The sequence below is a fragment of the Miniopterus natalensis genome, chromosome 9 (genome assembly GCF_054644295.1).
Source record: "Miniopterus natalensis isolate mMinNat1 chromosome 9, mMinNat1.hap1, whole genome shotgun sequence".
In the NCBI taxonomy this organism is placed as follows: Eukaryota; Metazoa; Chordata; class Mammalia; order Chiroptera; family Miniopteridae; genus Miniopterus; species Miniopterus natalensis.
Genome location: NC_142089.1, coordinates 55957697 through 55982361, shown reverse-complemented (window position 1 = coordinate 55982361; position 24665 = coordinate 55957697). Strand labels below are relative to the sequence as shown.

Here is a 24665-nt window from a genome sequence, read left to right as displayed (position 1 = left end):
TACTAATAATAAAGAAACTACTGATACACAAACATAGATGAAAATCAAAATAATTGTTCAGCGTGACAAAGAACAATTACCCCCTAGCAAAGAAACGGTATATACTGTGACTCCTTTGATATAAAATTCTACAAAATGCAAACTAACATCTAGGACAGAAAACAGATCAGTGATTGCCTGGGGACAGTTGTAGGGAAGGAGAGCATGAGAAGAGCAGCAAAGATGGGTTAGACAGAAGCAAATGAGGACACTTTTGGGGATGACGGATATAGTAATTATCTTGATTGTGGTGGTGGTTTCGCAGCTTTAAATGTGATAAAACTTCTAAAATTATAGCTTTAAATATGTGTAGTTTATTGTATGTCAATTATACCTCAATAAAACTGTTCTAATAACTGGACATTGATGATTGTAGCATAACTATATATCTTTACTAAGAATCAGAAAATTGTATACTTAAAACAGGTGAATTCTATGGTATGTAAAAATTATGTTTCAATAAAGCTGCTAAAAGTGGGATGGAAGAAGCTCCAATCCTATGTTTGGTTAGGCTATGCAAATCTTACCTAACTGTAAAGTGTTAAGGCAGATTAAGTATAATGGTTTCCATTTTAATTTTAGTTCAAAAGAAACAACTTGTATTTGTATGTTTTATTTGCTCCTTTGTTGTTAAACTGGCAAACTTAGCTCATTTTCAGGGTAAATGCTCAGCTGTAAAAGTAATCCTGGGGAAAATGAAAACATCTGGTTACTACCTCAAACCCTGGTAGCTTATTAAATATTTTAGTAATTTCAGTATTAGGAGATAACAATGCTCAACACCTGCTTTCATTTAGAAAAAAATATCTGGAGGGATTTAAGATCTTTATTAAGCACCTAGAAGTTTCTTCCTTTTATGAGGTAATACAATTGCAATTTCATATGACCATATTAGAAATAGCTTAAAATTACATTTTTTACTTTTATAACCACAATATAAAAATTTTTAAAACAAGCAAATTCAAGAAGTAAATGTTTATTTTCATAAGCAGTACCTATAAATTCCATTAGAACAAGTAAATGCATTTTCATTTCTTTTAATTTTCTGGAAAAACTACTTTATATAAAATTACACTTTACTAAATTCAGCATTTAATCTTGGTAAAAGTGAGTAGCATTGTTTAATTCTGAGGAAATCTTCTTCTATAAAAACTATTTAATGTCTCAAAATGTGGATCTAAAAGATTCAATTATTACATACATTATATGAAAGTAGCAACAAATATGTAAATTTCAGTATTATAATCATATAACCACAAAATAAACCTGAGTACAAATGAGACAAACCATAAACAGTAGCATTCACTGAAAAACTCAGGATAGTAAATGTTCTTACTGCTTATCCATGCTAATCCTTCATTATGTCTACTCCTTAATTAATACCAATACTATTTCTACTCCTAATTACCCTGTATTTCGTTTCAGGTCCAGTAAGAACTTAAAGAAATTTTTTTTAAAACCAAAATTTCTTAAGAATTAAGATATTTCTTTTTAGATTGGTGATTTACATCACTTTGAGTAAAGTACACTAAGGGAATAAAGAAAAGAAATTGAAAAGAGGTTAAAGAATTGGGGAGAGGAGCCAACCAGAACAGAAAAGGGAAAAAAAGTTCCAGCCATACCCACAGATTTTCTAAAACATGGCTTTATTACTTTTCTAGAAATATTAATTTTCAAATATTTGAAAGCCATATTTCAATCTTTCAGAAGTTTTTGAATATTAATATGTTCAGTGCTGAACCATAAGATGGTGAAACTTAGAGATTAAGTATAGTCCCTGCCTTATTATTGTGAAATATTTACCAAGTACAGGAGTGCTCCCTTATCCATAATGTCGCTTTCCAGTTTGTTATCCATGGTCAACCTAGGTCTGAATATATTAAATAAAGAATTCCAGGCATAAACAACTCTTAAGATTTAAATTGTGCACTGTTCTGACTCAGATGATGAAATCTCTCGCTATTCTGCTCCTTCCTGCCTGGGACATGAATCATCCCTTTGTCCAGTGTATCCATGATGTATAAGCTACCCATCCCTTAGCCACTTTGCAGCTGTCTTGGTTATCAGATCTATTTGTCATGGTATCATAGTGCTTTTGTCCAAGTAACCCTTATATTACTTAATGGCCCCAAAGAACAAGAGTAGAGATGCTGGAAATTCAGATATGCCAAAGAGAAGTCATAAAGTGCGTCAAGTGAGAAAGTGAAAGTTTTTGACTCAATAAGAAAAAAAAATTTTACATTGAGGTTGCTAAGATCTACTTTAAAAACAAATCTTCTGTGACATTGTGAAGAAAAAAAGAAATTCTTGCTAGTTTAGCTGTAACACCTCAAACTGCAGAAGTTACAGCCACAGTGCATGATAAGTGCTTAGATATGATGGAAAAGCCATTAAATTTGTGGGTGGAAGACATGAATAGAAAACATGTTTCAATTGACAGCAGAATGTTGCACCACAAAGTATTGAGCATACATGAAGACTTCAGGAAGGGATCCCCTGAAATGAGTGACACTAAGGCATTTATTGCCAAGTAGGGGACGGTTATACACATTCAGGAACAGGTCTGGCATTTTATTATCTAACATCATCACAAGAAGAAAGGTGAGAGAGACCATTCACAAAACTTTTATTACATTATTATAACTATTCTATTTTAATATCACTATTGTTAATCTCTTACTGTGCCTAATTTATAAATTATACTTTATCATAGGTATGTATGTATAGGAAAAACAGTATATATGGGGTTCAGTTCTATCTGTGGATTCAGATATCCACTGGGGGTCTTGGAAGTATCCCCCTCAGATAAGAAGGGACTACTGTATCTGCTGCATGTACAGGGTGGGGCAAAAACAGGTTTACAGTTGTGTGTAAGTGAAGCAGAGTTTATTTTTGTATTATTTATTAATTATTGTATTATTTTCCATACAAACTGTAAATCTCCTTTTGCCCCACCCTGTATGTATAAAGTGTCCTGTGCTAGGGGCTTGGATTACATGTAGGCAGATTATAGGTCTTTATTCTTCATAGGTCTATATACCAGTTTTGATTTTAAAAAATACAATAAAAAGATGGATAATAAGGCAAAGGCATTAAACAGGCACTGTGCACAAACTAGTTTTATTGTGACCGAAGTTTCATGGTAGGAGTTATAGAAGATGTAGCTAGAAAGATAAAACACTTTAGCAATAAATATTTAAAACATTTTAAATAAAATGGAGGTTTTACACAAGAGATTCCCAAGCTTTCTCAATTCCTGGTAACCTAGTGTCTCAAGTTTTTCACTGTGCTCCTGAAAGATTCACCTAGATACAGTTCTACTTCATAGAATATTGTAACAAATTAATAACTAAATAAAAAACAATACACATAGCTTGGGGAAAAAAAGTAACCTTATTTCATCCTTAAATAACCATGATTACTTCTTAATGGAATGTGTGCATCTGTTGGGCAATGTACACCCACTCAAACTTTGGAATTGGATTGAAAACTGCCAACTTTGCCATTTTAATCTTTGGGTTCATCTTGTTTGGTACTCTCTACACTTCCTGGGCTTGTAGATATATTTTCTTTGCCAGGTTGGGCAAGTGTCCTGTCATTAATTCTTCAAATAGGTTTCCAATTCCTTGCTCTCCATCTTCTCCTTCTGGTATCCCTTTGATGCGAATGTTGGTACACTTGATGTTGTCCCAGAGGCCCCTTAAACTATCCTCATTTTTAAAAAAATCTTTTTTCTTTTTGTGTTTTGATTGGTTGTTTTATGCTACCGTCTCTTCCAAATTGCTGATTTGATCCTCTGCTTCATCTAAGCTTACTGTTAATTCCCTCTGAAGTATTCATTTCAGTTACTGTATTCTTCATTCCTGACCGTTCTTTTTATGTTTCCATTCTCCATCTTTATGATTCCCATCTCTTTGTTGAAGTTCTCACGGAGATCACTAAACATCCTTATAACCAGTGTTTTGAACTCTAGAACTGGTAAATTGCTTGTCTCCACTTCATTTCTTCTTTTGGAATTTTATTCTGTTCTTTCATTTGGGACATGTTTCTTTATCTCTTCATTTTGGCTGCCCCCCTGTGCCTGCTTCTATGTATTAGGTTAAGTTGCTACATCTCCTGGTCTTGGTAGAGTGGCCTTATGCAGTAGGTGTCCTGTGGGGACCAATGGAACAGTCTCTCTGATCACTTGAGTCAGGTGCTCCAGGAGTGTCCCTCGTGTGGATTGTAAATTGTGTGTGCTCTCCTACTGCAGTTGAGCCTTGACTGCTGTTGGCATATCAATAAGAGGGACTGACCCTCAGGTGGTTGATTGTGAGGAGTGACTACAGTGGAGGAGCTGTTGTGCAGCGGCTGATCTCACAAACAGGGTTCGCTTTAGCAGGGTTCTGGTGCCTGTTGAGTATGCCCTTTGGGTGAGGCATTTGTGGAAGTGGTTGGGTTGTGCTCTGAAGCTGGCCACTGGGGTATGTTGGTTTTGGGGCCTCATGAAAGGAACTCTGTTGCAGGCCAAGGTCAGCCACTGCTTTTGCTCTGCGTGGAGCCAGTTGGTATGAGCTACAAAGTAATCTGCAAATGGTTGCCAATTGTGCAGGGCTTGGAGGTACCCAGGAGAGGCTAAGCTGTGAAGTGAGACTGACTGCTGTTAGTACCAAGTTTGGGGCTGCTGAGCAAGAGGTACAGAGTATACCGGGGCCAGATGCTGAATGTTTGGGATTTGTGAAACTCTGAGAGATTTTAGGAAAGTCTGCAACATGAGCCAAGAGAGGCCATTTGTATGGAAAAGCCACTGGAAGAGGCTTGGGTGGGCCAGCAAGTTGGGTTAGGGAGGGTTTCATGGAATCACCAGGACAGAGAGAATGGTGCTAGCTAGGCTGATGGACACTCAGATATTGCTCTCACCTGAGCATGCAGGGTTCGGTGGGGGGAGTGCTCAACAAAGGAACAATGGCTTCTGATAGTACTTCTGTCCAGCAGAAAACTGCCCTTCTAGCCCTTACCCTGAAGCCAGATAAATCAGCTCCTCTCTTATGTTCCTGGCACCTTTGAGCTGCTGCCCCAGTGTTGGAGCTTACAGTGAGTGAGTCAGTCAGCAAATAAGCCCATGCACAAGCCCTTTAAGAATGCTTGGTACTCCAGCAGCCCTCCATCTCACTAAGCCACAATCTCCTGTGGTTTTCACAGCCAGAAGTTACGGGGACTTCTCTTCCCACCATTGGAACTCTGGGCTGGGGAGCCTGGTATGAGACTGGGAACTCTCACTCCTCAAGGGGCACCTCCACAGCAAAGATATCCCTCCTGATTTTTAAATGCTACATACAATTGTAAGATCAGCCCTTTCTGGGTGTGTCTGCCCCTCCTACCAGTTTCAATGTGGCTTTTTCTATGTATTCTTACAGAACTTCTGTTGAGCTAGACTGCAGGTGGTTATCAATGATGGGCTACTCTGTAGTTCAGTTGTAATTTTAATGTGATTATGGGAGGAAGTGAGCTCAGTATTTCCCTATTCCTCTGCCTTAAACTAGTTAACTCATTATAATATTCATAATATGCACTTTTTAAAAAAAAACAACTATGAGGTAAGCATAAAAATAAGGAAGTATGGTTGGTCCACAAGATAAGCAGAAATTAACTGCAACTGTCCCTCAGGAAGCTAAGACATTGGATTTATTAGACAAAGACTTTATATCAGCTGTCTTACAGATAGCCAAAGACCTAAAAAAAAAAAAAAAAAAAAAAAGGAAAAAAAGAAGAATGATGTTCCAACAAATAATGTTAATAAATATGTAGAATTTATAAGTAAGACCCAGATAGAAATTCTGGAGCTGAAAGTACAATAACTGAAATTTTAAAAGCTTACTAGGGAGCCCTAGGTAGTGCGGTTCAATGGTTAAGAGCTTTGACCTGTGCACTGAAGAGCTGTGGGTTTGATTCCTGGTCAAGGACACATACCTGGGTTGCAGGTTAAATCCCCAACCCTATGAGAAGCAACCAATGTGTTTCTCTAACATCAATGTTTCTCTCCCATCCCCCGCTTCCACTCTCTTAAAAAAAAAAAAAAAAAAATCAATGGAAAAATTATCCTCGGGTAAGGATTAACAACAACAACAAAAAAGTTTACTAGAGAGGTTCAATAACAGATTTGAGCAGGCAGAAGAATCAGCAAACTTTAAGATGGGTAACTTGAAAGCATCCAGTCTTAGGAGCAGAAAGGAAAAAAAATTAAAGTAAACATAATTCTACAGTATTAAAGCAGCTGGGGTCTGAGGGACATTACATGAAGAGAAACATTGATAACAATTACAGCTGACTTCTCATAATAGAAATATGGAAGCCAGAATTAAATCACATTTTCAAAGAAAAATCAAAAAATCACATTTTGAAATAAAAACACATTTCTATATCCACTGATAATAATACAGGAAAAAAAGTGAAAGAATCAGATGCTAGCACATCTTCATACAATAAATACTAAAAGAAATTTTATGGGCTAAAGGGAAATTATAACAGAAAATCTCAAGTACAACAGAAGAAAAGAATAAAGGGTCACTAAATATAAAGGCAATGTTTTGTTTTGTTTTCTAAGAAAAAATACTCTGAAAAAAGTAAACTATGTCCTTATTCTTAGCTCTTTAAAGTAAAACCAATGCTCAAGGATGTAGACTATTAAGGCATATGTGTAAGAAAAATGTATTACAACAAGAACACAAAAGGGTGGTATGGATTTGCAAATATTTCTTCATAAAATTCTTAAACTGATTTGGAGGTAAGAGAGTATGTTGTAATCACAGATGATATTAAGTTCAATATGCATATCTAAATCTCTAAATCAAGCAATAAACACATACACACACACAAAAGCATAACTAAAAGACTATATGAGAGATGAAATAGAATCACAGTTGTATTTGTTTCAATAACAACTACAAAGGTCAAGAAAGAATAAACACAGAAAAAAGAGCACGTGCTATTCAAACATCAAGACTGTAGAACTAAATCAAAATAAGAGTAAAAGGAAGGTTTATAAAGAGTACACTGAACCTTCTGGGGGTTGTTACGTTAAAAGCTTTCAAACTGTACACATCAAATATGTGCAGTTTATGTATACAGTTGGCTCTGCATCTGGAGGTTTTATGCAAATACTACACCATTTTATTTAAGGGACTTGAACATCTGCAGGTTTCTGGTATCTGCAGTGTGTCTTAGAACCAATCACCAATCTCCCATGGAAAAGAGGGACAACTATGTAACTAAAGATGTTTAAAATACATAGATAGATAGATAGTATACTAATAACTTCAATTATATTTTCAGGGTAGATAAAAAGAAGAGTCACCTATTTGATATATATAAAACATTTCACTTTAAATAAAAAAAGCAAACAGGTTGAAAATAAAAGTGGAAAATATTCAGTTACTTTACACATGAGAAGGATGGTATGGCTCTACTAAAAACAAAGTAAACTGCAAGTTGAAGAGTATTTTAGAAAATAAAAAGGAAATATTTATGACGATAGCGTACACTGGTCAATAAGACATAACAATACTAGATGTATGTGCTAATTAAAACAATTTTAAAAACCCACAAAAAAATAGGAGGTAAAACTTAATGGAATTAAAATGGTTGACAACTGACCTAACCCATTTGATGCCTGATGTAATTACCTTAAGGGTCTTTATGAGAGCTTCCTTTAGAGCTCTGCTAAAGTCAAGTTTTTGGGAGAGATCTTGATGATTCAAACCAGAGAGACATGATTCATGTTTATGGACTAGGCTCATGAAAACTTGGTGGGAAGACTCTTATTCCTGATGTTTGTCTCACGTTTGTAATTTCTGATACACATGATAGCTGATGCTTGTTTTTGTTTACATCAGGTCTCTGGGCTCCCAAAATGTACGTCAATAAACATTTGTTGTTGCCAAAATAAAAAATATAAAAAAGGGGAACAGAGACTAAGCAACCTCTGGGATAACATCAAGAATATGAACATGCCTGGCTGTGAGTGGCTCAACAGTTGAGCATCAACTCAGGAGGATTCAGGAGATCGTGGTTCAATTTCCGGTCAGGGCACATGACCAGGTTGTGGGCTCAATCTCCAGCACAGGGCATGCAGGAGGCAGCTGATCAATGACAACTCTCTCATCATTGATGTTTCAACTCTCTCTCTCTCTGAAATCAATAAAGATTTAAAAAAATAAAAATAAAAAAATGCATATACACTCTGGCTGGTGTTGCCGAATGGTTAGAACATCAGCCTGGGAACCAAAGGGTCACGGGTTCGATTCCCAGTCAAGGGTATGTACCTGGGTTGCAGGTTTGATCCCTGGCCCGGGGGGGCCACACATGCAGGAGGCTACCAACTGACGTGTCTCTCTCACACCAGTGTTTCTCTCTCTCCCCTCCCCCTCCCCCTCCCCCCTTCCTTCCACTCTCTCTAAAAATCAATGGAAAAAATATCCTCAGATGAGGATTTACAACAACAAAAATACAAACATACACATTATGGAAGTCTCAGAAGTAGAGAAGAGAAGGTCACAGAAAGAATATGTGAAGAAATTATGGCTGAAAATTTCCCAAATCTGATGAAAGACATGAATCTACACATGAAGAAGCTCAAAAAATCCAAGTAGGATAAACTCAAAAGAGATACTCATTTTGAAAAATATTACAATCAAACTGTATAAAAACAAAGACAAAGGGGAATCCTGAAAGTAGTAAGAGAGAAGCAACTCATCACAAGAAATTCTCAATAAGATTAAAAGCCTATATTTCATTAGAAAGCATAAAGGTTGGAAGGAATTGATATGCCATTACTAAAGTGCTAAAAGAAAAAAGAACTTACCAACTAAGAATTCTACATTTGGCAAGACTTTCCATCAAAAATTAAGAAAATAAGGGATTCTCAGATAAACAAAAGTTAAGGGAGTTTTTCATGAGTAAACCTACCCACAAAAAATGTTAAGTCATTCAGATTAAAATGAAAGGACACTGGACAGTAACTTAAAATCAGAAAAAACACCACCAGTAAAACTAACTTCATAGGTAAATATAAAATCCAGTATTACTATATTTTCGGTTTGTTAGCTCATTCTCTTTCCTTTATGACTTCAAAGACAAATGCATTAATACAATAATTATAATCTATGCTAATGGACCCACTATATAAAGACATAATCTGTGACAACAATATAAAGAAAGGGAGACAGCTGTATAGGATCAGAATTTTTATAGGCTACTGAAGATAAATTGCTATCAATTCAAACAAGATTGTTATAAATTTATGATGATAACTGTAATCTCCATGGTAACCACTAAGAAATAAACTTGAAAATATACAGGAAAAAAGGGAATTTAAAAGGTAAACTAGGAAAATTCAAACATTAAAAAAAAAGCAGTATGAGAGAAATTCAGAAAAAAATATCAGGACCTGTAAGAAAAAAAATCACAAAATGACAGAAGTAAGCCTGCTTGCTGTATAATAAAGAATTTGGCTGGTTTTTGTCCCTAGTTCCTGGGAAGGCCTCTAAACCCTTGTAATTTTCCTGGTGGTATTGTATTCATGATGAACCCCTCAAACCACATGTAAGTTTATTATCACAAAGTGACCAGGTTCAGGATGGGGGGCTGGCTGCATTGGGAAGACCAACCGTATGATTAGAGCACTGGTGCTTTGAGCCACAGATTCGCCTGACCACCTGACCTTCAGAGAGGGATGAAGCCACAATAAAAACTCTGGATACTTACAGCTAAAGTGAGATTCCTGGTTTCTGACAGAAAATGATAGGCTGAGAGAGAGATACGTGCTGAGGACAAGAAAGCTTTGCACCTGGGACCCTCCCAGAACTCTTCCTATGTACCTTTTTTTTTTTTGACTGTCCTTTCTAAGAAAACTGGAATTGTAAAGATAGAGCTTTCCTGAGTTCTGTGAATTTTTCTACAAAACTATTGAGCCTGAGGTGGTAGAGGGAACCCTAGAATTTGTAGCCAGTTGATCAGAAGTGAGGGGGGTTGAGGAAACTCCAAGCTTGCAGCTTGTCCCTGAAATGAGTGTAGTCTTGTGGGGGAATGTGTTTTTAACTTACGAAATCTGACCTAACTGTGTAGTTAGCATCAGAATTGTACCTTATTAGTAATTAGTAATTACCTCAAACATACACGGATTAAACTATTCACATAAAAGGAAGAGATTGGCCGAATAGATCAAAAGAAACATGATCCAATTATATGCTGTCTAAAAGAGACATTTTTAGATCCAAAGACACAGAATGAAAGTGAAAAGGTAAAAAAAAAAAAAGAAAAAAAATTTAATGAAATAGTAACTGAAAGAGAACTGGGGTAGCTATGCCAATATAGACAAAATAGAATTTAAACTGAAATTGTTAAAGGAAACAAAGAGGAAATGTGATTTTGATAAAGTAGAACAAATCTATCAATATAAAAATTATAAACTTATGCACACTTAACAGCAGAGCCTGAAATCATATGAAGCAAACACGCAACTGAAAGGAGACCTCACTATCCACTTTCAGTAATAAACTTACTACGATATGTCAATAAAAAAAAGTTGGTGAGGATGTAAAGAAATTGAAACCTTCATACATTGCTGCTGAGACATAAAATGATGCAGCCACTGTGGAAAATAATTGGACAGTTCCTCAAAATTATAAACATAAAATTACCATATGACCTGGTGTTCCTAGGAATATATCCAAAATAAATGAAAACAGGTGTTCAAACAAAAACCTGTACACAAATGTTCAAAGCAACACTATTCACAATAGTCAAAAGGTGGAAACAACCTCAACATTAATCAACTGATGAATAAATAAAATACAATCTGGTATAAACCCATACAATGGAAATTATTTAGCCATCAAAAGAAATAAAGTACTGATACATGCTACAAGCACAAACCTTAAAAACAGTACACTAAATGAAAGAAGCCAGAGAAAAGGCCACAACTGATACAACTTTGTTTAAAGGACATATCCAGAATAGACAAATCTACGGAAACAAAAGCCAACAGCGGTTGCCAGGAGCTGAGAGGGAAAACACAATGGGAAGTGACAACCTAATGTGTATGTGGTTTCCTTCTGGGGTTATGAAAATGCTCTGTAACTAGATAGTGGTGATAGTTACACAACATTTGAAATATACTAAACACCTCTGAATTGTATATTTTTAAACGGTTAAAATAATTTATGTTATGTGTATCTTACCACAATATTTAAAAAAATCTGTGCAGTTTTTTATTCATTTATTAAATCAGGACCAGATGTAGTAAAATTATCAGAAGATATATGCTACATACCTGTTAGTGCTGCTGGTTTGGATAGTGTGCTATATTGATTTTGTGTAGATATCATACTTTGACGTGGACTTAGTGTTGGTGAGGCAACAAGTGAAAGCTCTTCAATAATGATACTGCTTTTGGGATGATTCTTGGGAAGTTCATTTAATCTTTGCTCTAATGAATACTTTAAAAGGTCCAACTTCTGACTTGATTCATTAAATCTTGCTTGAGCCTTGGACAGGGAAAAGACAATTGTTTTCACTTATATAACTACATTCTTTGAGTAATATATTTATTAAGTTAAAATTTATTTAAAATTACTTCTGAAAGTGCTTTTCTGTCTGTTACTTTTCCTGAGCCAAGTAATTTCATTACATTCTTTGCACCTTCTGCTACTGCAAACTCTATCCTAAAATGGTGCCTTAATTCTTCCATCCGAAGTTCAAGAGGACTTATGACAGGTTTTGCTAGAGGAGACAAAAAAAACTTAATTGAACCATTTACTTCACTTTCTAATATGTAGTCATTAAAACTTATCAATAAAAAATGAATTCTTACATTAAAAGAACAGTACTTAAAACACTGATTAATAGATACAATGTTGAGATAGAGAGCCTTTTTTAGATCAAAACTCAAGATTAAAAACTTAAGATAAAAAAAATAATGCCACCTCCTCCTCAATTTTAAACCACCATGTCTGTCTTACATAAAATTATTTAGCATCATATTGCCCATAATAAGAAAAATGACAATTTATCTCTATTCCATCACCATTATCAAATGCCAATTCATTGGTCTGGACTGCCTGAAGAATCTGCATTCGTATCACTTCTATTTTTGTCTTGCTGTCCTGGAGTAGTTGCTGAGCTGTGCCATGGAGTTTCCGATCCTATTAAAAATAAGTTTGAAAAGGTAAGCAGATAGAGACAAACATTTTCACAGATTCTAAATAAGATCAAATGATATCAGAAAGTGAAAAAGAAGAGTGAGAAGAACACTGTCAGCACTATAATATATGTACTTGTTGATACATTTATTTAAAAAGCCATCAGGCAGATATGGTGATAAAAGAGAAAAACAACTCCATTAGTCAAGACAATTTGAGAGAAAGCAAGTCTAGTACTGTTTTTAAAAAATCCAAATTCACATTTGTAATTTTCTTTCTTTGCTTTACACAAAATACAGAGACTTTTCATATACCGTGTTCAGTAACTCTCATACTCAGAAGTGCGGTTTGTGGACTATCTCAGAGACTAAGCCTGAAATTTTCTAAAACTTTCTTCCTCTCCCATTACATTAAATTTAAATGGAACTTCACATATGTTGGCACATTTTAAAAATAGCTAATCATAGGTAGTATTTGTGTTCCTTTAAATTCTGATAAATAGGAAACAGCATTTGTCACCACTGGGGACAATGAGAAAGGTCCCTAGAAATTCTCCAATGTCAAAAAATGAGACCTTCTCTGTACAGCTAGGGCGGAAATTATAGTGAATAAGCTAGTCATCTCTAAAGACTTCAAGAAAGATACTGAAAGTAAAATAGCATTATTGTGTTGTAGCTCAGTTTAGTTCTAACACTGAATATTACTGACAGAGAATCACAAAAAGCTTACCATTTTAAGCAGTGTTGTAGGCAAAATAATAACCCACCGATAGGTGTCCATATCCTGGGACCTTATAAATATCTTACCTTAGATGGCAAAAGGGGAATTAAGATAGCAGATAGAATTAGGTTGTTAATCACCCAATCTCAAAATAAAGAGATTATCATGGATTGTCCAGATGGGCCCAATGTAATGAAAACGGTTCTTAAGTGTGGAAGAAGAAGGCAGATGAGGAGGTAGGTGAGAAGAACTGAACCCGCTATTGTTGGCTTCAAAGCCAGAGGAAGAAGGGCATGAACCAAGGAATGTGAATGTGGGCAGCCTCTAGAAGCTGGAAAGAACAAGAAAATTCTCCCCTATCTTCCAGAAGAGAACACATCTCTGTCACTACCTTGATTTCAGCCCAGTGAGATCCACTTCAGAATTCTCAATTTCAAAGTTGTAACATAAAATATTTGTGTTGTTTTAAGCCATTAAATCTGTAGTAAGTTGTTACAGCAGCCACAGAAAACTAATACAGGAAATTTTTTTCAGAAGTTTCATATGAAACAAGTGATAGAAGTTAATGCTACCTCCTGTTTAGACAGTTACATTAGCTGTCAAAAGTCTAGTAGGCTACAATTTACATAAAACAGAAATGGTAAATATATCTGAGCATAAGTTAGGAGGCACTTATTTCACAGGAAAGGCCAATTTTTGTATATTATCTAAGCATCTCTACTTTTATCAATAAGGGAGTTAGTATTACTTTGGAAATAAAATAGCATACAATCAACCTATATTGTCCAGGAGACTCAAGACTGGAAGCTAAGAGACAAGCATCAGATACAGCATCATTTCAATAAATCAAACACATGCACAATATACTATGACATACACACCGTATACTATAAAAGGCAGGATGAAGATATAGGTGGTGGGAGAGACAACATTGCTATTACACGAAGAAAAAAAGAAAGTAAGCTGAAGTATATTATGTTAGACACCAAACTAGGTTGGTACACAGTGGAGGAAAAAGCAATTAGCAAATTTATAAATTTTCCTTCTATTTCTTTCCTGCTCCCAAGGTCAGTCATTTAAGAAAAAACTTCTAGTTGGATTTTCTTTATTAATATTTAGATTTCACACCAAGGAAATACACTGAAATAGTTTACTAAGTCCCTTAAATATTAATTTCTACCATGAAGAAGTATACACGCACACAGAATATTTGTTAGTTATGCTTTCCAGTAAGGATACTATCTTGACTTTGGTGTTTGTCTATGGCTTATATATGCTTTTATTAATACACCTACTCACCTTCCAAATTTAAAATGAAAATACCTTTCTCTTACTTTAATTCCTCCTCCTATCCAGTATTAGGAACATCAGACAAACTGAAGATTTGAAATAACTTTTCTTTGAGATCAGATTAGAGTAAGAGAAAAACTTAGTATCCCAAAGCTCCTAATTTATTGGGACAAATATGTTTTGCAATCAGATAGACTTAGGCCCAGATCTTACTATATTCGTAAATTTGGGTTAGTTACCTATCTTTTACAAGCTTCAGGTTTCTTGAAGAAATTATGTAAATGGAAATACCATTCTAAAATATATAGCTTTTGTATGCATTAGATAAACTAAAATTATATTGCCTACCACATGACTAGTGTGAAAATGTTCTCTTTTAGAGCAATAAAAAAGCATGGTTATTTTATTTTAATCAAGTTCTGATGTAAAAGTACTTTTTAACTAATCTATTATTATTTTATCACTTTGTGAGAAGATAACAGTCCTGTCACTTACTTTTTTGGAAATACTACTTTCTTAACTATTTCAATTCAACATGCAAGAAGAGCATTTGTATTTCATTTTAAAAGTAACTGAATTTTCCCACACAGATTTCTGAAGATCTGCACAGATGTCGAAGTATGATGAAAGCATTTAAAACTGACATTGGGTATTACCTGTCACAAGCAATTTACAGTTACTACACGTCAGGTCTTATGCTTTCAGGCATTCAATGAATTTTTATTGTCAGCTTTATGCTTTCAGGCATTCACTTTATTTTTTATTGAGCACCTAATATGTTCAAGGTAAGAGATTAGGTTGGTCCAAAGTACATGAACTTGTTTATGTATTAGAGAAATACTGGCTTACTGGCTTTTACACTAAGATTTTGGGAAGATTTTTACATAAGTTAGGTTGAACCATATGAAAATGCGAATATCTGACTGATTTTGAAAAGTAATTTCATATGTTTCAACCTAATAGTTACTTAATTTTAATTAGCACTTTACGATGCTTGACAGTTATATTTTCAATGTGCATTATTTTACAATTATAAATAAAAAGATAAATTTCATATCTTCAAATACAATATTTTTCAATTTATAAAAAACTATTTTTTAAAAAAATATCTCTTTATTGATTTCAGAGAGAGGAAAGGATGGGGAGAGAGAGACAGAAATATCAATGATGAGAGAGCCATTGATCGAGCCCACAACCTGGGCATGTGCCCTGACCAGGAATCAAACCCCGATCGCCTGGATCCTAGGTCGACCCTCAACCTCTGAGCCACGCCCGGCTGGGCAAAAAACTATTTCTGTTTTGCAAGCCATAAACTACATCACACACAGCTTTCAAAAATAAATAAATAAACCAATACTATCTTTATTTTGCCATCACATATTTATGGTTTACTTTACGTGTATTAAATGTGGTCACATCCAGAAATTCATCAGATTAATCAGTTGAGATGCTACCCTATAAAAGTTATAGTTTGACTGAATAGATATAGATAACTATTATATGTATCAGAATGTTAAAAGTAGCAAAAGAAAAATTCAAAGGAAGATATGATAAATTTTTTTTTTCTTTTTCATCCTCACCTGAGGACATATTTATTGATTTGAGAGAAAGAGAGAAACACCAATCGGTTGTCTCCCATACACTCCCCAGGTGGGAGAATCAAAACTGAAACCTAGGTATGTGCCATGACCGGGAATTGAACCCGCAATTTTTTTTAGTGTACTGGACGACGCTCCAACCAAATGAGCCGGCTGGGGCAGATAGGGTCGATTTTAGCTGGCGGAATCCAGAAAGAAGTTTTATGGGCTATTAATATAGATAGGATTGAAATATGCGAAGATTAGGGAGAAGGAAGCCTGGATGGATGGTCAGGTATTTTCAAATGAGAAAGAAGTATGAGAAGACTTGGGAGCATATTTTAAAAATGTGATAGAGGCTAGAAAGAACCTCAAATTTTAATAAATAGCTTGGTCTGTCATCTGACTATATGAATGGGAAACATCTCTTCAATATGCCTTATCGAGACCTCTGCAATTATTCTGAAAACCAATGGGTGCTACTTAGAGACATGAAATTTACATTCTGTTGATAACAGATAAAAAAAATGTGTAAATTATAACCTCAGGTAGAGGTAATGCAGTGACAGGGATAAGGAGAGGTGGGGGTTGCTGTTTTGCATAGGATAGTTGTATAGAGCTTGCTAAAGAGGTAGCATCTGAGCAGAGACTGTAATGAAGGGAGAGAGAAAAAGCCATGAAACTTCTTGGGAAAAGAGATAATCTAGACAGAGACACAGTAAATACAAAGGCCCTAAGGTAAAAGCATGCTTGATATGTTCAAGATATCCAAAGAAGCCAATATAGCTAGAGTGTAAGGAGAGAGAATGAAAAGTTTTAGAAGAAAAGATCAGAAGGCAGCGAGGAGTAAATCACATATGAACTTCCAGAGTCACAGCCAGGACTCTGGATTTTATTCTAAGCATGCTAGGAAGTCCTTCAAGGGTTTTGAACAGGAATGTAAAGATCTCTGACTTAGCTTTCAAAAGAACAATTCTGGCTATAAGATGTACTGGTAATAATTTTGTCACAGAATTCAATAACCAGAATTCTAGAGATGCCTGTTTACCGCCAAATTGAATTAATCCTCCATGTCTCTAGGTTTGCTTCCCGTCGTGAACTACCACTGTTGGGGAGGGCACCACCATTCACTAGTCAGTCCACATAACCAATCTAAGAATCATTACTGACTCTGCCTTCTTCCTTATATCCAGACACCATGTTTATTCTGCCCAAATAGCTCTGACCCTGTCTTCTTTGCTTCCATTGCTGTTACACGAGGGATGAAGCATGTTTAACCTGGACTACTACAAAAGCCTACTTAAACTTACTGCCTGTAGACCTGACCTTCTCTAATTAATTCTTCAAGTCTGAAGAAGATGGATGTGAACTTTCTAAACTTGAAATCTGATCATGTATTTTCTCGGTCAAAAGTCTTTCAGCAGCTCCACATATCTTATAAGAGAATCTCAACTGCTTAATTTTGTACCAAGTACTTTGTAATCTGGTTTGTCTTTCAATTATGCTACACCTCTCATTACACCTCACACTGAAAGCTCTACCAGTGGAGAACAAAATAAAAAGTCTAGTTTGGGGACTTTACTGAAATAAAATGTGCCTTTGTGGAGAGATTCAGGTTTATTCTCCCATAAGGGCATGGCCTTTCATTGACAATGACTGCCAGAGCTGATGACTGTTACTATTACAAGTACATTCCACCTACCCTCAGATATGCTGGATAAGAAATATGTTGAGAGCCTCTGCTATAGCCATATGAAAGCACTTCCATTTCTCAGAACAAGCCATGGTATCCCACAGTTCCTTACCCTGTACATACTGGGTTTACCCAGATCACCATCTCCAGAAAGTAATTCCTTCTTAAAACTCCAAATCATACTTATAATCTTATACTAACACTTTAATGATTTCTTCTGACAGATGAACAGAGTGACACTCCGCCTTCTTGTGTAATCTTTTATACTGTAAACCAGCAATTTTCAGCCAGTGTGCCACAAGAATTTTTAAAACATACTATACCTGACTATTTAGTCAGGGGCATTGACTAAAGTGATGCTTTAAAGTAACTTGTACATACCACTATTATATATTGTAATTATTCATAGGTGGTATCTCCTTTTCAGATAGTGGGTTTCTTGAAAGCAGGATATCTATACATCACATACTGTGTGTAAAGCACTATCTTTATTACATTCATACTCCATAGCCAAGCATAAGAGGTATCAGTGGGGCCTTAATGAATAAATCAAATTAATACTTCATATAATTTCAAGTTACAATTGTCCCTGATCTCATAAGGATATATACTATGACCCTTTGAGAGGTTTAAAGATGAAAAACAAAGGACAGTTAAGAGCAAATCTAGACAGCAATAGCCAGGAGGCCCACCTCAGAAACTACAAAAACTGTTACTGTGCTTTGGCCTACACTTGAGCCATTCCTAAATAAATAAACCTTCTTATTAAAAATAAAAGCTACTGGAAAATGATCTGTTTTAGCTAATTTCTCAAAGCCCTGTTCATTTTGGACCCGTGGTTATCGTAAGTTATCTATTTGTTTTACTTTTAATATGTTCGTAAATCTGCCCTATTGGCGGGGGGGGAGAAGGAATTTACAGGCCACGTTGAGAATTCTGTGAAATTGATGGCCCTCTCATTCATCCATCTATCAACATACACACTTACTTCTCCTATAACCTCAAAAGGTTCATTAATCTCTCAATCTAATCCATCAACCCTAAATTAAAAAACCTTATTCCAGAGGGTGGTAGCTGGGTTATATTAATTTTATAACACTCCATATTATATGTTGCATTCACAGTTCCAAAAACACAGTATTTGCATTAAAAAGAAGTCCAAAATAACATTGATAAAGATAGGAAACAAACAAAAAAAGGTCAATACTAAAAATAACTACACAGAAAAGCCAACTCTATGACCCTATAATAAATGTTCAAAGTTGGTGAAATAATATGCTATCAAGTATCATATCATAAGTAATGTATCAAGTATAAACAAATGTATTTCTCTAAAAATAATTTTAAAATTCTTTTGAAATACTGCATATAATCTAATTTTCAGATTTCACTGCAGAATTTTCAATAGCCAAGCTATAGAAATAGCCTAAGTGTCTATTGATGGATAAATGGGGAAAAAATATTGTGTATATTCCATATATACAATGGAACAATATTCAGCCATAAAAAAGAATAAAATCTTGCCATTTTCAACAACATGAATGGACCTTGAGGGCATTATGCTAAGTAAAATAAGTCAGACAGAGAAAGGTAAATATCTTATAATCTCTCTTATTTATGGATTCTAAAAATGAAGGAAGGGAGGAAGGGAGAGAGGGAGGGAGGAAGGGAGAGAGGGAGGGAGGGAGGGAGCCCATAAGCTCAAAGATATAGAGAACAGATGGCTGATTGCCAGAGGTGAAGGGCTGGGAGTGGAAGAAATGGGTAAACTGTTTTTTTGTTTGTTTCTCTATGTTATTTTTTTAGTTTAAATAAATTTAAAAGATAGTTAATATAAAAATTAAAAAAATTAAAAAAAAACTTATTTAAAACATATACACATTTCTTTCTTTTCCACATCTTCCCACATTTCATTGGGGTGGGTGGGTATGATGCATAGCTCCAAGCAAAGATTCCTCCCATCCCGATTTCAAATTCTTCCTAAACTCAAAACAAAATAAGCAAAACAATCGCCTAAACTTTCACTCTGAAATTACTTAAGAAGTATCTACTAAAATACAGAAGAAACACTGATTTGCAGAGCAAAGAATCTTTGAAGTAAGTGAGTTTAGAGTACAAAGGTGGATAAAATCCACCTTTCTAAGACTGTTTGGAAATTATACTAGTATAGAACCTAAGACTGGAAAGAGCCTTCATGATAATCTGTTTCAGTAGTTCCCAACATTTTCTCTTCCACACAGTACCTCGTAACAAGGACAAATTTGCATTAGTGACAACGGCTCCCTACAACCCTGATTCACAGTTAGGAGTATATGCCGTACCAGATTCCCCAAGAGCCCACAGGGTTAGTCCAAACAATGACTAATGCTAGAATGCCCTACCTTTTCATTTGTACTTTTCTAAAACCTGTATGTAGTGACGGAAAACTCATTAGAGCCTAAATGTTTTAAAGTAATCTTTTTGTTTTAGAATAATTTTAGATGGTTTCCAGAAAAGTTGAAAAAATGGAGAGTTCCTGTGTACCCTTTACTCATACAGTCAAAATTATTTCTTGATTGGTTTAGACAGAAATAAAGCTATTTTTAAAACCATTTGTTTCCAACTTGTTTTACAGTGTACTTGTTTACAAGCAGCAGTTTTCACTCCTGGCACACATGAACTAATTACTAAAATTCAGCGGCACGCCAAAAATATATTTTTTGCCAATATGACCAAAAAAAAGGGTATAATTTTTATTCATTCACACCAAACAGCTATTGTTATATTGGCTGTTGTCACTTTTTATTTGACAATCTAAGGGAAAAGAGGTCAGTGCCTCTGACTAAATAGGCAGGTACTGCATGTTTTATAAATTCTTGTGGCACACCAGTTGAAAATCTCTGGTTTACAATATAAGAGATTACAAGAAGGCGGAGTGTCACCTTGTTCAACCTTAGCTGTGAACATATACACCAAATAATTCATATTTATTGCTCCTCTGTACATGTCCATGAATGACTATGAAAGTGTCACAAATACTGTTGTCGGGGTTACAAAATAAACTTTATTGGGTAGTTAAATTCACTTATGGAATCTGCGAATAAAGAGAATTGACTATATACACTTACATTTATTGTACCTACCTTTGAAGATCCATTTGAATACATCTGTATCATGTTCTCTGCACCTTGTTTTACTTTAAGCTCTATATCCAATTGTTTTTGTAAGGCCATCAATCTATTATTGCTAGTAGAACAACGAGGGTCACTACTGGGAGTGTCTGGAGTCCTTGGGCAATCTGTAAATTAAATACCACGTAAAAATTACTTGCTAGGACCAATTACTGCTTAAAATTCAAAGTTAACATTTTCAAAAAACAAAGAATTACAGGGTTTGAGATAGCCTGAAGTCACCTAAATGGAATTTCCTTATGCTTCCAGATAATATAAAAGTTCAAGCCAAGAAAGTATTTAAGTAGAGTTGCATGACCATCTGCCAGGGACACTGTAGAAGTGATTATGCTGAAACTGGAATTCAGCTAGATTGCTGCCCAAAGTTTTTCCAACACTATTATTTTTAAGTCAATTCTATTTGACTAGTCTATTCAACAATTAAACTAAATTCCCTACGCACTAACTAATTAGTTTGAGAACAAAGCATATTCAAACATTATACAAATTCCACTGAAGTAATTCTGTGTAAATAGAACAAGGGGACTTCTAATATAATGCTAGCATTAATTGGTAATAAACAAAGCACACACATAAAGAGCCTTCCCATTTTGTTTTCTACTTGAAGGATGTTCACTAGAATGGAAAATATTTCAAGAATAATGACTGATATCACATTGATAGTAGAGGGGTGTAGGAAGACCAAAAATTCAAGTCCATGGGTTCTCATAAAGCATTTTGTGGTACTTCTATTTTAAAACAAAAACTTTAAATAGAACTCTAATTATTCTGGGTAATCCATTATTGTTGAAACACTTCCAATAGTTCTACCATGTAACTAAAATTCTTCACACTGAAGTTCATTATTTTGTGTTTTATTCCCACTAGGTCCCTTGCTGAAAGAAAGGAAGGAAGGAAAAAAGGAAGGAAGGAAGGAAGGAAGGAAGGAAGGAAGGAAGGAAGGAAGGAAGGAAGGAAGGAAGGAAGGAAGGAAGGAAGGAAGGAAGGAAGGAAGGGAGGGAGGGAGGGAGGGAGGGAGGGAGGGAGGGAGGGAGGGAGGGGGGAGGGGGGAGAGGGGGAGGGGGAGGGGGAGGGGGAGGGGAGGGGAGGGGAGGGGAAAGAAAAAAGAAAAGGAAAGAAAAGAAGAAAAGAAAAGAAAAGAAAAGAAAAAGAGAAAAGAAAAAAAAGAGGAAAAAAAAGAAAAAGACAGACAGACTAGGGTACCAGACCTGATTTGGTGGTTTGGTTATAAGTAACTTGGTAACCACTGGACAACTGTCTAAACTGCAAGTTACTTAACCTTTGTGCTTCAGGGTTTCATTCTCTCCTCTACAATAAATGACGATGAGACTTACTGATTTTAATGAATGAGTATGTTTCATATTTGATTTTATACTCCTTTAAAAAAAATTCACTAGTTCAGAAACATTCAAACACAATTTGTTCATTACTTACAAAAATACAGGTGCTACCCTAAATACTGATGTAATATAATATTATTTCATCATTAATATACTACTTTACAAGATGTAAAGTCCTGATCTAAGTGCCTTATAAATCCATTAATCCTCATGTGCAGCCTATGAGGAACATTACACCAATATTGCAGAAAAGAAAACTAGGGCACAGAGAGATTAAGAAACTTGCTCTAGGTCAAACATCTACTAATTGAGTTCCATTCCAAAGCCTACCTTAATAATTGCTGTGCTACGGGGCTTTTGCCATTTAAAAACCTTGTAAACAACTATACTAACCTGTGTGTATGTAGGCAAACTTACATATATGACAGTTTAATTATATACACACAACCATATGTATGTGTATGTATGTATATTAATACTTAAAATAACCTTCTGAGACAGACGTGATCCACATTTTACACATTAGGAAAGAGGCAAAGTCACAGTTATTAGCTGGAATTCATCAAGAAAGTTTCTATTCTAACTGAATTCCCCAAATTACAAGTGAGCTGCTCCAGAAGTTGATTTTCTAAGTGACATAGTCTTATAGAAAACTGATATATATGGTAGCTAAGATTTCAGAAAGGCTCACAAAAGAACTACGTAACATACTGTTATGGAAAGAATGTTTGTGTTCCCCAAAATTCACATGTTGAAGCTGTAATGTGATGGTATTTGGAGGTGAGTCTTTTGGGAACTAATTAGGTATTGAGGGAGGGTGGTCTCTCTCTGTCATGTCAGGATACAGTGAGAAGATGCCACATGCTAACCAGGAAGAGGACAGTCACCAGAACTCTGACCATGCTAGCACCTTGATCTTGAAGTTCCCAGCCTCTAGAACTCTGAGAAATAAATTTCTGTTTTTCAAGTCACCCAGTCTATGGTATTTTGTAAAGCAGCCAAGACATACATATATATACAGTACTATAGTTGTTAAAGAGTGCCCAGGTTCGAATCTCAGTTGATGCTGAGATTCAGTACAAACCATGTAAACGGGGTAAGTTACTTAACAAACAGCACTGTGCCTCAATTTCCTCATCAGTTAAATAGTGAAAAAGCATCTATCTCACATGATTCTTGTAATTAATTACGTTATATGTAAAGAGCTTAGAAAAGGGCATAGTGCACAGTAAATATTCAATAAACATTGTTTAGTAGTAATCACTGTAGGAAGTGTAAGTATATCTCTGTTGAGTTCATATATTAACTGCACGTTGTAGCAATGACGGAACAGTTAAGTGTATTCAGATCTCTCAACAAGTTTTCTTCCCCCTTTTTACATAAATGATGACTCAGTTAAGAAATCAAAATAACACAAAATTTGCACTTTTTTTTTAAAAGAACTGGAATGTATTCAGACAGAGTAGGAAGCCCTCAATTGAAAATAGTATGGCTATGTGTTGTTGGATAGTTGATGATGTTTAGCCTAGGATGAGAAAGAGAAATTCTTGCCTAAACACTTAACATCTGTCTATTAAAAAAGCTGTTCATTTACTATTTTCCCATAGGGCAGAGAAATAGAACCAAGGGGCAAAAGTAGTGAGGACAAAAATTGTATCACAGGATAAAGAGAGATTCTTTACATTTTGAGTTATATAACAATAACAAATATTAAGACAGTCTGCCTTAATATTAATAAAATTCCTTGTCTCCGGAAGCATTTACATAGAAGCTAGATTGCAATCTGTTAAAGATGCTATATAGGAAATTCTTGCACATTGATTCTAATAGTCTGTGAATTTATAATAATATTATAATATCTAACATTTTTTATGGAAAAGTATGTCCTGAGGATTACAAGAACATAAGAAATACAATTAATGGTAATGGTTCTTAAGGTCAAAATGTCTTGGTTAGAATCCTGTGGCTGCTACTTACTGGTGTGGTCTTGATCATATACTTAACATTTTTGTGTTGTAGTTTTCTCAGCCACAAATTGGGGGTTATTGTGAAGATAAAGCCTGTATAGTCTTAGACCAATGTTTAGGGCTCAATAAAATTATATGTCAGGGCTCAGTTAAGTAGCTGTATTTCTGCTCACTTAGTCTTCAAAGGAACTCAAAACAGTTTGTAATAGAACTTCATTTTACAAATAAAAAAGCCTGAGAAGCTCAGAGAGGTTAAGTAATTTGCAAAGGTCACAAAAGTGTGTGCACAGAGGCCGAAATTTAACCTTAGATATATCTTGTTTTGTAAAGCACTTGTTACTCATTTAGAAATTAGAGAACCACTTTGCTGCTCTCCTCATATTTCACCTATTTCCCCTTTTAACCTCCTACTTTTCCTTCTCTCCAGTTTTCTTTCTTATAGGTATGGTTAGTTACAGCATATAAAATATAAGGTTGCCAGTATATTTGTTAAACACTTTTCTTCATAGTGAAACATTTCAAAAGAGGGGTAACCAGAACTCCCAATTAATGTCCTCTTCATTCAAATCAAGCAATTTAAAAGAATTCTATAAGATGAAATTATTTTTCCACTCTAAGAACTGCCTTTAAATTATAAGAGCAAATGTTAAATCTATTCTTAAGCACACACTTTGCCACTTGAAACTATAGCTC

General features: G+C 35.1%; 1 protein-coding gene across 1 annotated transcript in view; it reads right to left on the bottom strand.

Annotated features, from left to right (window-relative positions):
* Positions 1 to 24665, bottom strand: part of PKN2 (protein kinase N2) — a 111091-nt gene that overhangs the window by 32362 nt on the left and 54064 nt on the right. The window contains exons 3-6 of the mRNA XM_087820567.1: positions 20618 to 20772; positions 12101 to 12218; positions 11651 to 11796; positions 11348 to 11561 (exon numbers count right to left, since the gene is read on the bottom strand). Of these exons, the coding sequence (XP_087676693.1) occupies positions 11348 to 11561; positions 11651 to 11796; positions 12101 to 12218; positions 20618 to 20772 (633 nt within the window). The remainder of the gene's footprint in view (positions 1 to 11347; positions 11562 to 11650; positions 11797 to 12100; positions 12219 to 20617; positions 20773 to 24665) is intronic.